We start from the raw sequence: 14,144 nt of genomic DNA, 5'->3' as shown, positions 1-14,144 counted from the left end.
AAGGGACTTCTGGAGGCAGTCTAGTCCAACCTCCCTGTTTACAGCAGTATTGGCTAATGTGGATTGCTCAGAGCCATGTTAAGTCAGGTTTTAAATATCTCCATGGATGGAGACTCCACAACCTCACTGGCCTACCTGTTCCAGTATTCAAACATCTCTGAAGTAAAAAAGTTTTTTTTCTGAAGTTTAAACAAGACTTTGTAATGTTCTGGTTTTTGCCTTTTGCCTCTTGTCTTCACTGGGCACTGCTGCAAAGAGTCTGGCGTGGTCTTCTTTACTTCCTCCCATCAGGTATTTATACACATTGATATAATATCCTGAGCCTTCTCTTCTGGAGACTAAGCCTCCCCTTGCTTGACAGGTGCCTAAATCAACTTCGTAGACTTTCAGTGAGCTCACTTATGCATGTCTGCATCTTTCTTGTGCTGGGAAGCCCAGAACTGGATGTAGCACTGCAGTACTCAGTAGAGGGGTCTAACCAGTGGTCTCACCAGTGCTCTGGAGAGGTCAGCATCCCTTGGTTGGCTGGCAATGCTCTACCTAATGGTATCCAGGATGCTGTTGGCCTTCTTTTGCTGATGCGTATTGAACTTCTTGTCCACCCAGGTCCATTTCTGCAAAGCTTCTCTTCAGTCAGTCAGCACCAACCTGTACTTCATGGAGTTATTCTTCCTCAGTTTCCCTTTGAAGTTCATGTTTCTGTCAGCCCATTTCTCCAGCCTGTCAAGGTCCTTCTGAATGGCAGCACAACCATCTTGTCTATTAACTATATGCCCCAGCTTTATATTGTCTGCAAGCCTGCTCTGCCCTGTCATTCAGGTCATTAATGAAGATGTCAAACAGTATTGACCCCAATGTCAAACTCTGGGGTACACCACTAATGACTGGTCCCCAGTTGGACATCATGCCAACAATATTTTAAGTCCGGCAGATCAGACAGGTTTTCTATCCGTCTCATTGTCCACTTACCTAGTCTGCATTTCATTACTTTGTCTTTGAGGTTGTTATGGGAGATAGTGTCAAAAGCTTTGCAAAAGTCAAGATAAACAATATCCACTGCTCTCCCATCGTCCACTCGGCAAGTCTTCTGACTATAAAGGGCTATGGGGTTGATCAAGCATGATCTCCCCTTTGTAAATCCATGCTGGCTACTCCCAATCATTTTCTTGTCCTTAATATGTTTAGAAATGGCTTCCAGCAGGAAGCCATTTGTTTCATCACCTTCCCAGGGTTTGAGGTGAGGCAAACCAGCCTGAAGTTCCCCAAATCCTCCTTCTTGCCCTCCCTGGAGATAGTACTAATATCTCCAGTCCTTGGGAGCCTCCCTCAATTGCCATTACCTTTCAGAAACAAAGTGGTTTCACAGTGAGGGATGCAGCTCTCTCAGCTCTCATGAGTGCATCCCATTGGGTCCCATGGACCTGTGTATGTCCATTTTGTTTACATGCTAACAACATGTTAACCTGATCCTCCGTTACCAAGGATAAGTCTTTACCACTCCAGACTTTCCCACCAGCCTCAGGGGCCTGGGATTCCCGAGGACCAACATTGCAAAGAAGGCACCAGTACCTCCTAAGAGCCCTTTGAGTCCCCTTGAGAACTCAAGTTCTGTTTTAGCGAGAAGCCCTGGAACCGATGTGTGTTTGTTTACTGTTGTGGTAGGTGTCAGAAATTGATTAAATGATCAGTTTTGTATATTTGGGAGTGGGGGTTATTTTCTCACCTAACATATTTGCATCTAGAAGGGACACTGATTTTTTCGTAATAGCACAGCAGTGGGTTGTTGTGTGTCCATATGGCTGGCTGTCCAGTCCAGAGTTCTGTTCCCAGTAATGCACAAGACTGGGCTTTTGGGAGGAAAGAATGAGAAACCAAAATCGATTCTTCCTTACCTAGCCATTAGTCCTGTGGCATAAAAATTAGAGCCCATCAAATTCAGGTAATTAACTACAAATATTCTTGTTAGATAGGATTAACTTTTTGTTAGATAATTCTTTAAAAAAATATTTCCAGTTTCTTGCTTTCAATCGTATCAACTGGCAACGACTTCCAACATACTGTTTTCTAGTGACAATAGCATTCCTTTGTATATCCAATGCTTTCTTAGTTTCGTTGACTGTAGTCTTATTTTTTGTTCAATGTAAATAAGACTATCTTATTCACCTTTTGCTATTCCATTTTATATTTCTCTTTTATGCAGCATTTTCTGTGTATTTTTTCTGAATTAAATCATGCCCTTCTCTCCTCATATGAGTCATTCCATGTCCCTGATCACTTTTAGTTATATCTCTGCACATCTTTTTATAAATATTGTTATTAATCCTGTCATATTTAATAAGAAAACACGCTGATTCTACAAATTGATTAAATCTTTAATTATTTTTCCCATGTGAGTATGTGCATCTTCCCAGTTCCCGCAATGTGGAATATTTATGTAAAAGAGATAATTCCAGTTTTTGACAAAAAACATGTTAAATGTTCTTTATGGGCACATTAATCCTTCATGTGTCTAAACTACGTCTAGCTGCCTACTGCTGCAGGAAAAGCATGTCTGTTGGTTGGTTTCTAAGGTGCTTTTAAAAAAATTTTTGGTTTTTAAGTGCTTCAAAAGCAGAAGGTAAGAGAGAGAACTGAGATTTAAATTACAGGGAAGCCTCATACTCAGGGAATCTTGGAATCAAGCGTTTATTTTTACATATGCTTTGTGGTTTTAGAAAATCTAGCTGCAGTTGTTATAGTTCTTTCAGTAGCATAACATTTCATAATCTGCTGCAACTGATATTTTTGGTTATTGAGTACTTGACTATGTCTGGATTTTACTATAGTGTAGAACTATGGGAAAAGATACTATCCCACTTACTAAAAAATACTTTTTTTCTGTTGCAGTGTAAGACCTGCTCAGAGCCAAAACAAATAACCAGTTCCTCTGCAATCTATAACAACCCCAACCTAATCAAACCAATTCCAGTGAAGCCTAGTGAAAATCAGCATCAACGAATATCTCAGCAAAGCAAGGTAAAATGTTTTGTGTGTTTTCTGTCTAGTGCTGCTGTAACCGAGTAGCCATGTAGGAATACTTGCTTGAGTCAGAAGGTCAGCGCATGAATTTAAGGTGCAACAACAGTAAGGAACTGTTTTAATTGAAAACTAATCTATTTTTATAAAAAGCCCCCAACCTCCGCCATGTGATGTGAAAGCATGTAAATTACAGGCATACTGTCCCGATGCAACAAAGAAATACTAGTCTTTCAATTTTCAGATGCTGCCTTGATCTCAAGCTGGACCGTGGTTTTTGTGTTCTTTTTCTTTAAGTAAATTCAGTTAATCTAAATAAAGAAAGGTCTCTTTATATATCTTCAAGCTAAATCACACCGCAAAATCCTAAAAACTGAATTCAGCTGTGACAAGAAGATGCACAAGAAGTGGCCCTACTTCACACAAGGGGAAGATTTCTGTCTCTTACTAATATTGTCCTGATGGCTGAAAGGGAAGATGCTCTTTCATGGTATTTAAAGTGAAGCCACAGCAATCTCTCGGATTCACTGGTTTTCTCCCACATTAGCAGCTTGACAACTGTCTTCTTGCCCTTCCTATGTGACAAAACTATTAAAAATTCTCTTGGGAGAAAAGAGCATAGCAGTTTTCTCATATTTTCATTGAATACTGATGGTTAAATATTGTCACCACTTAATGTAACTTATACATGAGGGAACTATATTTACTCTTTTCCTTTGTCTCCTCATAGAATGTGGATCCTGAACCACAGCACTTGTCTTTGACAGCACTGTTTGGAAAACAAGAAAAGCCAGATGTCTCAGAACCGCTTAATAAACAGCATCAAGAGAATCTTCCTGTTAGGCAGGGTGTGGTACGTTCACTGTCCTACGAAGAACCTACCAGGCATTCGCCCTCTGCAGAGAAACAGCTTTGCCCCGCCATTCAGAAGCTTATGGTGCGTGGGACAGACCTTCACCCGCTTGCGGAGTTTCCTGTGAACCGACTCTGTGAAAATGGCAATATCCACCCTGTGGGTGAGACTTTCACAGGACTCTTCCAACCTGTGACTTCTCATGGTATTGCAACATCTCATGTAGTTCAGGAAACTGCTGGCACTCAGAGCTTACTACAGAAATTACAGGGTCAGTCAGGATCAGTGAATAAAATGGATCCCAGTGCAACAGCATCTGTGAACTCGGCAGCTTCTGTGTTCCGCAGGACTCCTACTGCTGTTGGAGCACCAGCAGCACCAGTAAACAATATGAGCCAGCCACCTTTGGTATATTTCAATGGTTCCCTACCAGGCCAGACTTTAGAGTCTCAGACACTTGGTAAAGAACAATCCAAACTTCCTAGACAGGCACTTTCTCTCTCTGGCAATCAAGCAGCCAACTCTGGGGTGATTTCACCTCAAGAGTTACTGAAAAAACTCCAGATAGTGCAACAAGAACAACAGTTGCATGTATCCAACAGACCAACCTTGGCAGCTAAGTTTCCTGTTGTTACTCAGAATACCAATACACTGAAACCACTGGATTCCTGGATAGAAAAGGCACCAGCTACAGAAAAACAGAGCTCGCTCTTTCAGGTAAATGGGCAGCTTCAGAATTTAAGTAAATAAATAAAAATATAGCAGTCTTCTGAACTCTTAAGTTTTCTAAGCTTAATGTTTGTTTTGACCCCTGTATTCTTATTGCTATCTTACTGTGTATTGTACATAATTAATTTTCCAGGTGATAATTTAATAATATAAAGTAAATTATGATTTACCAAGCTGTGGTATTGTAAATACTGAAGGCTACATCTCTTGCACATCATTAATGACCAAAAATACTGCAGTCTTGGGTTTCTCCAGAGGCACTTTGGAAAGTCACCTAGTTTTCAGTTGCCATACTTGCTCTCCAGCTGTTGTGTGTAATTGCTAGCTACTGAGTGTAATATTTTGGGTTTAATAATTATTTTTTTCTTACAAAATTAGTCATTGCTTTCTCTGTGCAGGTATGCATCCCTTTGTATGCCAGTTGCTAAAAATGATAAAGGTGCTTAAAAGGTCACTTATTTTCTAACAGCAGTTTTTCTAAGTATTTGCATATTGCTGAATTAGTTATCTTGTACCATAACTCCTAGCTATTCATTAGCTATTTTTTTATTTGCTATGTATTATTTTGGAAAAAAAAAAAAAAAAAAAGGCATTGTGCCTGAATGCCTTCAAAAAACCCAAACCCCTTAATTCTGATGATTGTGACCCTAAAAGTCAGATTGGTGCCTTAAAAAATTCAGATGTCAAGAGTCTGTGTCTCTCACATTTCTCTGTTCTACAGAAAAGCATCATGTGCAATTACAAAATGTCCAATCCTGGACGATGACTGTCTTTGTTAGCAACTTCATTGTCTGTAGGATCTTCTACACTTGAATGTCTTTAAATGTCCTGTTTGGGAATGAGTGAGCATCTAATCACCTTTTAGCTTCCTTTATTGCGGACAGACTGTCCATAAGACTTGTGTTGTAGTGGAGTCTGACTTGCATTGTATTGGAGTCTAGAAGTTACTTATCCAAATGATAAAGCATTCACCTTTTCAGTGTAAAGTTCAAAAGCTGCTTTGCTACTTCAACTTCTTAAAAAGCTGAATGAAAGACTACAGAATACCTTCAGCATGCTTCAAGAAACCTCCTTATTCTAGGAAATTATCTTGCACATGAAGAGGCTGAAACAGTCATTTAACAATTAAGGGCCATATCTGTCACTAACACAGTGAGAGGTCAAGATTTCTAATTCCGTGGCAGAAGTCAGAGGAAGTTGAATTTGATATAGCAAATAGCCATCATTATTTTTATTCTTTTAATTAAACCAGCATGACTGTGTGTGAAAGAGTTTTTGGGGGAATTAGTCATTGAAATTATTCAGGATCAGTTGCTTACAGATGGTAATCTGACTTTCCAGTGGAGTACTAATGAATAAAAAGAGGATCCAGAGTCACAAAAATTTAGTTCTGTTTTCACTGGGAATGGAACTTGCCTGCTATAAATGAAAGAAATTGTCTGATTCACTGGCAAATGTACTGATAGCATGGAGACATAAGACATTCCTTCTTTGAAGGTGAAAGTGAAATGAGGCAAGGGCCACATTATAAGTCAGTATCCATTAAAAAAAAAAAAAGGCAAATATGCTGATATATTTTCAAATGAAAAGTCCATATTGATGCTGATATGGCTAATGACTTTGTGTATATTTGAAAAAGAAAATTATGCCAGCATTAGTTGCAATATGAAAAGGGAATTACTGAGGTCTGACATAATGCAATTTCGATAATTTTATGCTTGAGTACGAATAGAACAATAGCTTGAGAGAAGAAAAAAATCTTCATGCGACCAAGTCTCATTCACTGCAATTATTGCTGCAAGCTTGCCTGGGAAAAAAAAATTTAAAAAAACCCAAAACAAAAACAAAAAAACACCAAAAAAACCCCCAAAAATTAAAAAACCCACATACAACAAAAAAATCCCAACCAAAACAAAAAAACCCAACCACCACCAAGTAGACTCTCGGTCTCACTTTGCGTGGCTGTGAGCAAACCAAGTAGATTGAGACTGCTTAAGAGTGGCTTTACGGACTGACACTGACACAGCTGTTATCAAACAGCACTAGCTGCAGTTCTTCTGGCACATTTAGTATTGTTTATGAGACTTAATACATAGCATAAAAAATGGTGATGAAAGTAAGACTAATTATTGTTTAGGACACCTAAAGCTCTGCAATCGGGAAGGAATGGCCTCTTTTACATGCAGCAGATTGCCAAAAAAAGAAAAAAAAAGGGGGGGAAAGAAGGCTAAAAATGAAGGAATGAGTCTATATTTCTGCAGAATGCCATGAAGTAGCCACATGAAATATTCCTATTTTGAAAAAAAAAAATTGGAAGATACAAATTTGAAATAACTTTTAAAACCAACATTAATATTTTTATAATACCATCCTTGCTGTAGACCAAAGGCTTTAAGTGCTGCCATGCCTGCAGACAGACATTCGAGTGAAATTGAATTGGCACAAATATATCAGCACATGCTCATGCAAAATTGATCAGAGCAGATTCTGACAACAAATGCAGCAAAAGATTTGTTCTGTGTAATTAGTTGTCTTTCAGTATTGCCTCTTTTGCTATAACTCAGCATAAAGAAAAAGGAAATTCTAAAAAGTCTGACAGGAATCAAAAGGTATCTGGCCAATGTCTGTTGTTAGAAAAACCTTATTAAAGGAACACAGTAGATCCATCAGCAGCACTGAGAAAATGAAAGCAATAGTTTTTTTCACAATTGACACATTACAAGTCCAAGTTTAAATTGGCGTCTGCTGCATCTTCATATGATGTAAGAACTGTGATCTCCCACATGGAAAGGAAGAGACCCGTTACCAAAAAAAAAAAAAAAAAGAAAAAAGAAAAAAAATAGCAGAAGCTGAAGAATAATACTCAGAAGCATTCAGTCTGGTCTGTTGCCAGCCCTATTCTGTGAAGCATTCCTTATGCAGACAGTGAGTAACATGTACTTAAGATGCAATAAAAAAGCATTAATCTGCAGTGGGTTTTTAAGCATATGCTTAGTGTTAGGCATGAGTTATCCTGATACATGCATGCTTAAGTGTTTATGTTAATCAGAATTATGGTTTTAAAAGTGCTTACAGTAACCTTGACACAAATTTATCTTTTCTTCAGAAGGCCACTTATCTTGTAGCCCATTTTTCTCGTTTCTTGGAGCATTTTCCATCAAGAATGTGTTTTGTACATAGTGTTACATCTTCTGAATATGTACGTGGTACCTAGTATTTTTGGTGTGAGCATTGCACCATTACCTCTCAATTGTCCTGACTGCAGTTTCAGCAAGAGATTGTAAACATGCACAGGAGGAGTGCAATAGGTACATTAAACTTGTTTTGAAAAGTAATTTAAGATTCTGTGGTTAAACATCAATTAAAAAATTAAAAAAGACAAAGCAGCGTTAGCATTGTAGCCGGCTTTATTTTAACAATAACTGTCTTTAAAGTTCACAAACCATTCTTGGATTCAATTTCTCGTTTAAGTAATGCCACTAAAAACAGTTAGAGGCCCACAGCACCCACGGGGTGCTGATTTTCCAGAGGAAGGAGCACTTGATGCACATGGGATTCTGCATGCGTAGGAAGCAACAGAGGGTGCCAGTTTGCATTACAGGAGATCCAATTCATTCCTTAGTTCATGGTGCTACGTGAATTTGCCAGCTATCATGTCATCTAGCTGCCAGCAGCCACGCAGATAACTTGGTGAGCATTTGTGCTTCGGAGAAGGAATACTATATGCTACAAGGGTTATTTGGCACATTTTTTCGTTGTTCTTTCTTCATTGTTGCACAAGTGATGGTAGACTCCTACTCTCTTATTAATGACTAAGAGATTTAAGTGGTGACTGGTAAAGCTGGAGATAATTCACTAGAGGCTGGATGAGCAAGCAACTCAGGTTAGATTCTGTGGGAAAGAAAGTTGATCAACGCCATTTTGGAAGGGCTGTTACGTCTTGTGAGAAATTACTCAAAGCTAAAAGATTGGCCCAAAGCCTGTTATGTCCCTACAGGGGATTTTTAGTGCTTTCAGCAAAAGTATGGTGCTATAGGAATTGCCCTAGTAATGGCAGGATCAACGTCACATTTTCTGGTGGGCGTCAGTTGTCCCCATGACTGAACGTGATCTGAACTAAATCTAAAATGAAAATTTGCCTTTATGTTTAAAAACTAAAATGTTGTTTATGTAAAAGTTTGTTAAATGGCAGAAGCTACTAGCAAAAGATACATTTTAATGTTTACATACAGAAACAAATGCTGTGCACTGAAAAAATGATTAGCGTATTTTATGTTCTTCTGACACAAATATTTTAAGTTCTGGGGTAACCTGTAGGTGTTAGCTGTGTCACCAGTAGGTGGCAATATTGTTTATTCCATATAGCTTCCGTACGCGTGGCAAGTCTTACCAAAAAGCCATTTCTATCCAGGGAAAAAAAATTATTTTTCATATGTCTTTTAAACCACAACATTATACATGTTTGACAGTAGCAACTGTATGTTATTAAGAGCACAGTTTGTCTCAAGTTTTGTTTATTTGCCTTGGACTCTAGAGAGAAACGTCTTTTGATTTTGAAGGACGTGTCATTTAGGTCTTTGACATAGTCTGTCATAGATCCAGCTATATTAGTGGGACAGTTTATCTCCTCCAGCTGTTCACGAACATCCCTTTGTTGGAGGTTCCCGCCCTTGAAGAGCAGTTTGTATGTGCATTGTTTAAATCACATCAGGAAGAATCATCTGGTTTAAGCAAACCCTGACAGTTTTTCTTGAGGTAAATTACAGAGAAGTTACTTCAGCTGCATGGATGAGTAGAGCAGAAGCATTGTGATAAGTGTCTGGAGGTAGTCAATCTTCCACAGGCAGGAGAACAATCTTCTCACTTAAGGGAGAACACCTGTGCACAGTCTGAAGCTCTTGCTCCACAGAGGGGTGTCATTTTGGACTTACATTGGGTTTCTTCTCAAGTGAACAATGTTTTTCAAGCATAGGTGCACAAACATATGCACTACCTTACTGTTTGAAGCAAATGTACAATGAGTTAGGAATACCTTAACTCATTTAGGAGCTTGTAACACAGACCTGATGATTGCTGTTATGATTACACATAATGGTGTAGGAAAAAAGCTGTAGGTCAAGAGTTTCGTTTTTAAGTAGTACTCTCTATTTGAAAAACAGAAGCAATATTTACCTAAAATATGAGCTGGGAGATTTTTGCATTCGGTGCATATTGTAAGCTTTCTTATATCTGTGAGTCTTTCCTGACCCCTAGTCTTTCTGCTTCCTTAATTTTAGTGTAAAACAGCATGAGATCTCAGTCCCCCTCGTTTCTCTCTATTTCTCTTTGCATTTAGTCTCACTAACATTGTTCAGAAATGTCTTGGGTAGTATAATCATAAGATAAAGACAACCTACAGAGTTATGAAACTTATTTAATATTAACCTACATTGTTCTGCATACCTAGGAGATAACCCTCAGTTTTATTTTCTTAATTTTTCTTCAAAATTGAAATGTAACCCAGGACACAGAGTGAAGTGATTCAGTAGCCTTTCACCTTCATACAGGAGCAATAAATCATGCTCCAGTCCAAAAGAGAGGAGTTTTGGTGAGCTCTTATCAATTCCTTTGTATGTTCTGTTCTTTGAAAAAAAGGTCAGATACTTGAATAGCGAGGAGATAGCTGATAAGGAGGGTTAAGATTTATTACTAGAATTACCTGGAGAGAACTCTAATATCTGCAAACTGAGTGAATAGATTTTCCATTATGTTGTGTCTTATATCTGATAGTATTTGCTAGTTCTGCATGTTTTACAGTTCCAAGATGCATTGCAAAATTTAAAAGTAAAAATTATTTGTGATACAGGGGGGTTTAAAGTTAAAAGGGATCGAAAGAATAACTAATTGAGAATAGCTGTTCGCTGCTTGCGAAGACAGGATGAGAGGATCAAAGCTGTGATAATGGGGGAGGAACTGCTAACCCAAACGAGAGGAGAGTATACACCACCTGCAAGGCCGCGGAGATAGGGAGCCTCTAAACAAGATGGGGACCAGCCTGGTTCTTTGGACTGAGACCAAGAGACCAGGAGGTGAGAAGTTCAACTCCGATGAAGACTCATTTACTTCATCCTGTAGACCACCGGATGACCACCAGGGAGCACTACGCAGGCGCAGAAGGACTCTTTAGCTAATTATAATACGAAGCGGGGCTAGGCGGGGCTGGGTAATTAATATGAATAGATGGATTACGAAACTTAATGCATATGCAACATTTTGAGGAATAAATAGAGGGATAGGTTTTGCGAAAAGGTACGCATGTCTTTGGTGGAGCTATCCCCCATGCGTCTCAGCGCTGAATAAACTACATACCTACTTTACAACTTTCACGAGTTGTGGAGTCTTTCCGCTTCATTTGCAGGTTGGCTTGGATATGATACTGAGAGAACTTGCAGAACTACTGCAGCATCAAGGTTTTCCTTCCCTTTGGAGGGCCTTTTTGATTTTGTCCGATGAGTGTTGGTTAGGAGTCGCTTCTGTTTCTGACAATGCCACCAGCTCACTCTTTAGATAAATCACTTAATGTCTCTCTTCTTTCCCTTCCCCTTATGTAAAATGAGGATAAAAAAGTGTACATATATATTTATGAAGTAATTTGGAAGTTGTAATTGGAAAATACTTGCCCTTTAACAGTGATATTTGCATGTGAGTATATTCTCAAAGATTAATCTTAATGACTTACTATGCCTATGTGGAAGACTTTACAGCTGCCTTCTGTAAGAGTGCTGATATTTAATAGTAGCCTGATTTCTGTAATAAAATGCTCTTGTCCTAAGATCATTTGCCAGTTAGACTATCAGTAAGATAGACTTAATCACAGTTGAATCTATTGCTGCAATCTCAAAATGGATGGAAGATCTTTTAATCTGGAAATAGATCATACAGGTGGTGATTTCACGTAACTGTATTGATCTCCAGCAGTCTCTGCACCTGTTGACAATCAGTCTGCAGTTTTCATCATCTTTATTCCCATAGAATTAAGGAGATAGGTTTAACTGATGACTTTATTTTTCTGTGGACAGGTAATCTCCCCTCGTCGCATCCCTCCTCGCCCCATTCCTGCCACTGTGACTCCTACCTTGTTGATGTCCCCAATGGTGTTCACTCAGTCCACACCTGCTCCACCAAAAGCAAATGAAAGTGGGCGGTTAACAGCAGCAAACCAAGAACCTGCTGCTAGCTCAGCTGGCCTTCTCCTGCCACTGCAAACCCCAGAGCCATCTGTGGTTAGCAGCAGCTCAATGACAAAGATGCAGCTGCAGGAAACACTTCTACACCTGATCCAGGTAAAGCGCCAAGAATTCTCCTACGTTGCTTAAAATTACAGTTCCCATTTTGATATAAGCACCCTATAATTGGTTGCATCCATCTGTCTAGAGGCTAAATGAGTAATTAGAACATATGATGGAAGTTGTGCTACTTACGGCTGCATGTTAACGGAGCACTGTGGCATAGACCACGGATCTCCTTGCACACTGCTGGGCTTAACTGCATTTTGATTAACGCATCTGGTTTTAGGTTTGGGAAAGATAATACATTTGATGGAAAAGAACAAAGATGACTGAAAACTTCCTAAGGTCAGCCTGTGACCCAGAGGGATATCTGTTATATTTTTAGCAAAGGATAAATAATGGGTGATTATCCTAACTGCCAAATATTTCAGAGATGCATGTTAGCAGTAAGAGGAATTCAGATGGGAAATTAAAATTGCAGGATGAGTGTAAGCAACTTCAAAATATGGGTTAGATAACCTAAAAGTATACTAGTTCAGTCTGTTCAGTGTAATTCTTTAGTTCAAACGCTAAAATCCTCTTGCTGCAGTTATTCAGGTTTAAATGTGACAAAGCATTAACAACATTCTGTGTGAGATGATTGTTTACTGCTCTGGGATGATGTGAGTGATTATGAATACTTTTTCTTTACCTTGCTATGTGATGAATATCTGAAGAGTAGAGGTTGAGGAGAGGTTTTGTAACCAAAGACCTGGCTATAAAGCTTAAAGAATAGAGACACAGGTTTAAGGGTCCAATTTGTAGGCCAAAACTATGTGCCTGTACAGCTTTGGAATAAAAATAAAAGTAATAATTGGAATGTTGAAGTTACTCACTTAAAGTGTGATTTAAATTACAGACCCAGAAAGAAAATAGTATCTTTAACAAATTAGAATATTTTCTCTTTTTTCCTGTATTCTTAGTTTGGTATTAAAAAATTAAAACATCCCATTGTCCTGTCTTTACATACTGAGTATGTGGACAGTAGGAAAACCATATATGAAGTTAAAAAGGAAACTAGTCAAGGAAAATTTGATTTTACCCTTGGAAACAGTACACGTATATTTGACCCTGCCATTCTTGGTGGTAGTTAGGATTAACAGTTACCTGAAAATTGCTGCCAATTTCTTACCTGTTACTTTCCATTATATAAAAGTGCAATCTCAAATGCTCCTGATTTTCCTCAAATAGTATCTTGATTTAATTATCTTCATAAATCTATGTGAGATACTTAGGACATTGTTTCTTAATGTGGGTTGATGCATTCTTGCAAAGTGATCTTCAGAAGGAAGAAGTTAAACAAGCATCAGAGCAAAAGGAGCAGCATCACTTTAGGGGCACTGAGTCTAAAAGAGCTAAAGAAGATGCAAGGATTTGCCCAGGTAGGATTTAGTATAGGATTAAAACCCAGGGTGTTTCACTGTTCCTTCAGACATGCTTGGAATTATCACTGACCTAGTGGAGGAGACTACTTAAGGAAATCGCTAGGTAAATGAGGGCAGAGGGAAGAAATTACAGGATTGTATTGTCAGCATGATATCATTCAAGAATAGTGGACTTGAGTTAAATCCCCTGTGAGTTTGGAAAATCTGCTTTGCGTGTACTCATTACTACTTACAGAGATAGAGTCATGTTTGCTGCAGTGAAGTTTGTATTCACATCCAGTTCTTCTAAGGTTATTAACGAGTCTTGGAGATAATACGTGTTTTTGGTAAAGGAAATAGCCTTCCCGTTGCTCCGGTTATTAACGAGTCTTGGAGATAATACGTATTTTTGGTAAAGGAAATAGCCTTCCCATTGCTCACTTTTTAAAATAGGATAAGGCTGAAAAGTATTTCATTCATGAAATGGAAAAAACTTATAATATCTTTACTCAACGACACCTATTGTGCACTAACAATTACCTGTTTTGTTTTTCAGAATGATGACAACTTTTTAAATATTATTTATGAAGCATATCTCTTCAGTGTGAAAAAGGCAGCAATGAAAAAGTGTATGTGAAAGATGATTTTGAAATGCAATTTCTATTGCTTCCTGAACTACAGAAAAAAAAGAGTGTGAATTTTTCAAGTACGTTTACATTCAAAGAAATGGTCTTAGGCATTTTGCATACACATAGATTTTGCTTGTTGGCAAGTACCTGCTGTACTGAGAAAGAAGTGAGTGGAAACGGATTGTGCCTTTAGGGAGGGGAGCATCACAATGCTGAAGACTTAATCACAAAATATCTTAAATTATTT

The 14,144-nt window shown here is 38.4% G+C and overlaps 1 protein-coding gene across 1 annotated transcript in view; it reads left to right on the top strand.

Moving 5' to 3' along the window:
• The window catches only part of DCP1B (decapping mRNA 1B), a gene marked incomplete at its 5' end in the record, with an annotated part of 44,073 nt that extends 30,168 nt beyond the window's left edge, over positions 1 to 13,905 (top strand). Inside the window, 4 exon segments of the mRNA XM_010078108.1 lie at positions 2,887 to 3,015; positions 3,746 to 4,585; positions 11,656 to 11,919; positions 13,825 to 13,905. Coding sequence (XP_010076410.1) covers positions 2,887 to 3,015; positions 3,746 to 4,585; positions 11,656 to 11,919; positions 13,825 to 13,905 — 1,314 coding nt within the window.
• Positions 13,906 to 14,144: the final 239 nt, after the last annotated feature.

Source organism: Pterocles gutturalis, unplaced genomic scaffold (genome assembly GCF_000699245.1).
Source record: "Pterocles gutturalis isolate BGI_N339 unplaced genomic scaffold, ASM69924v1 scaffold29058, whole genome shotgun sequence".
Classification (NCBI taxonomy): domain Eukaryota; kingdom Metazoa; phylum Chordata; class Aves; order Pterocliformes; family Pteroclidae; genus Pterocles; species Pterocles gutturalis.
The sequence above is the reverse complement of the archived record's forward strand: the minus strand, read 5'-3'. Positions and strand labels throughout refer to the sequence as shown.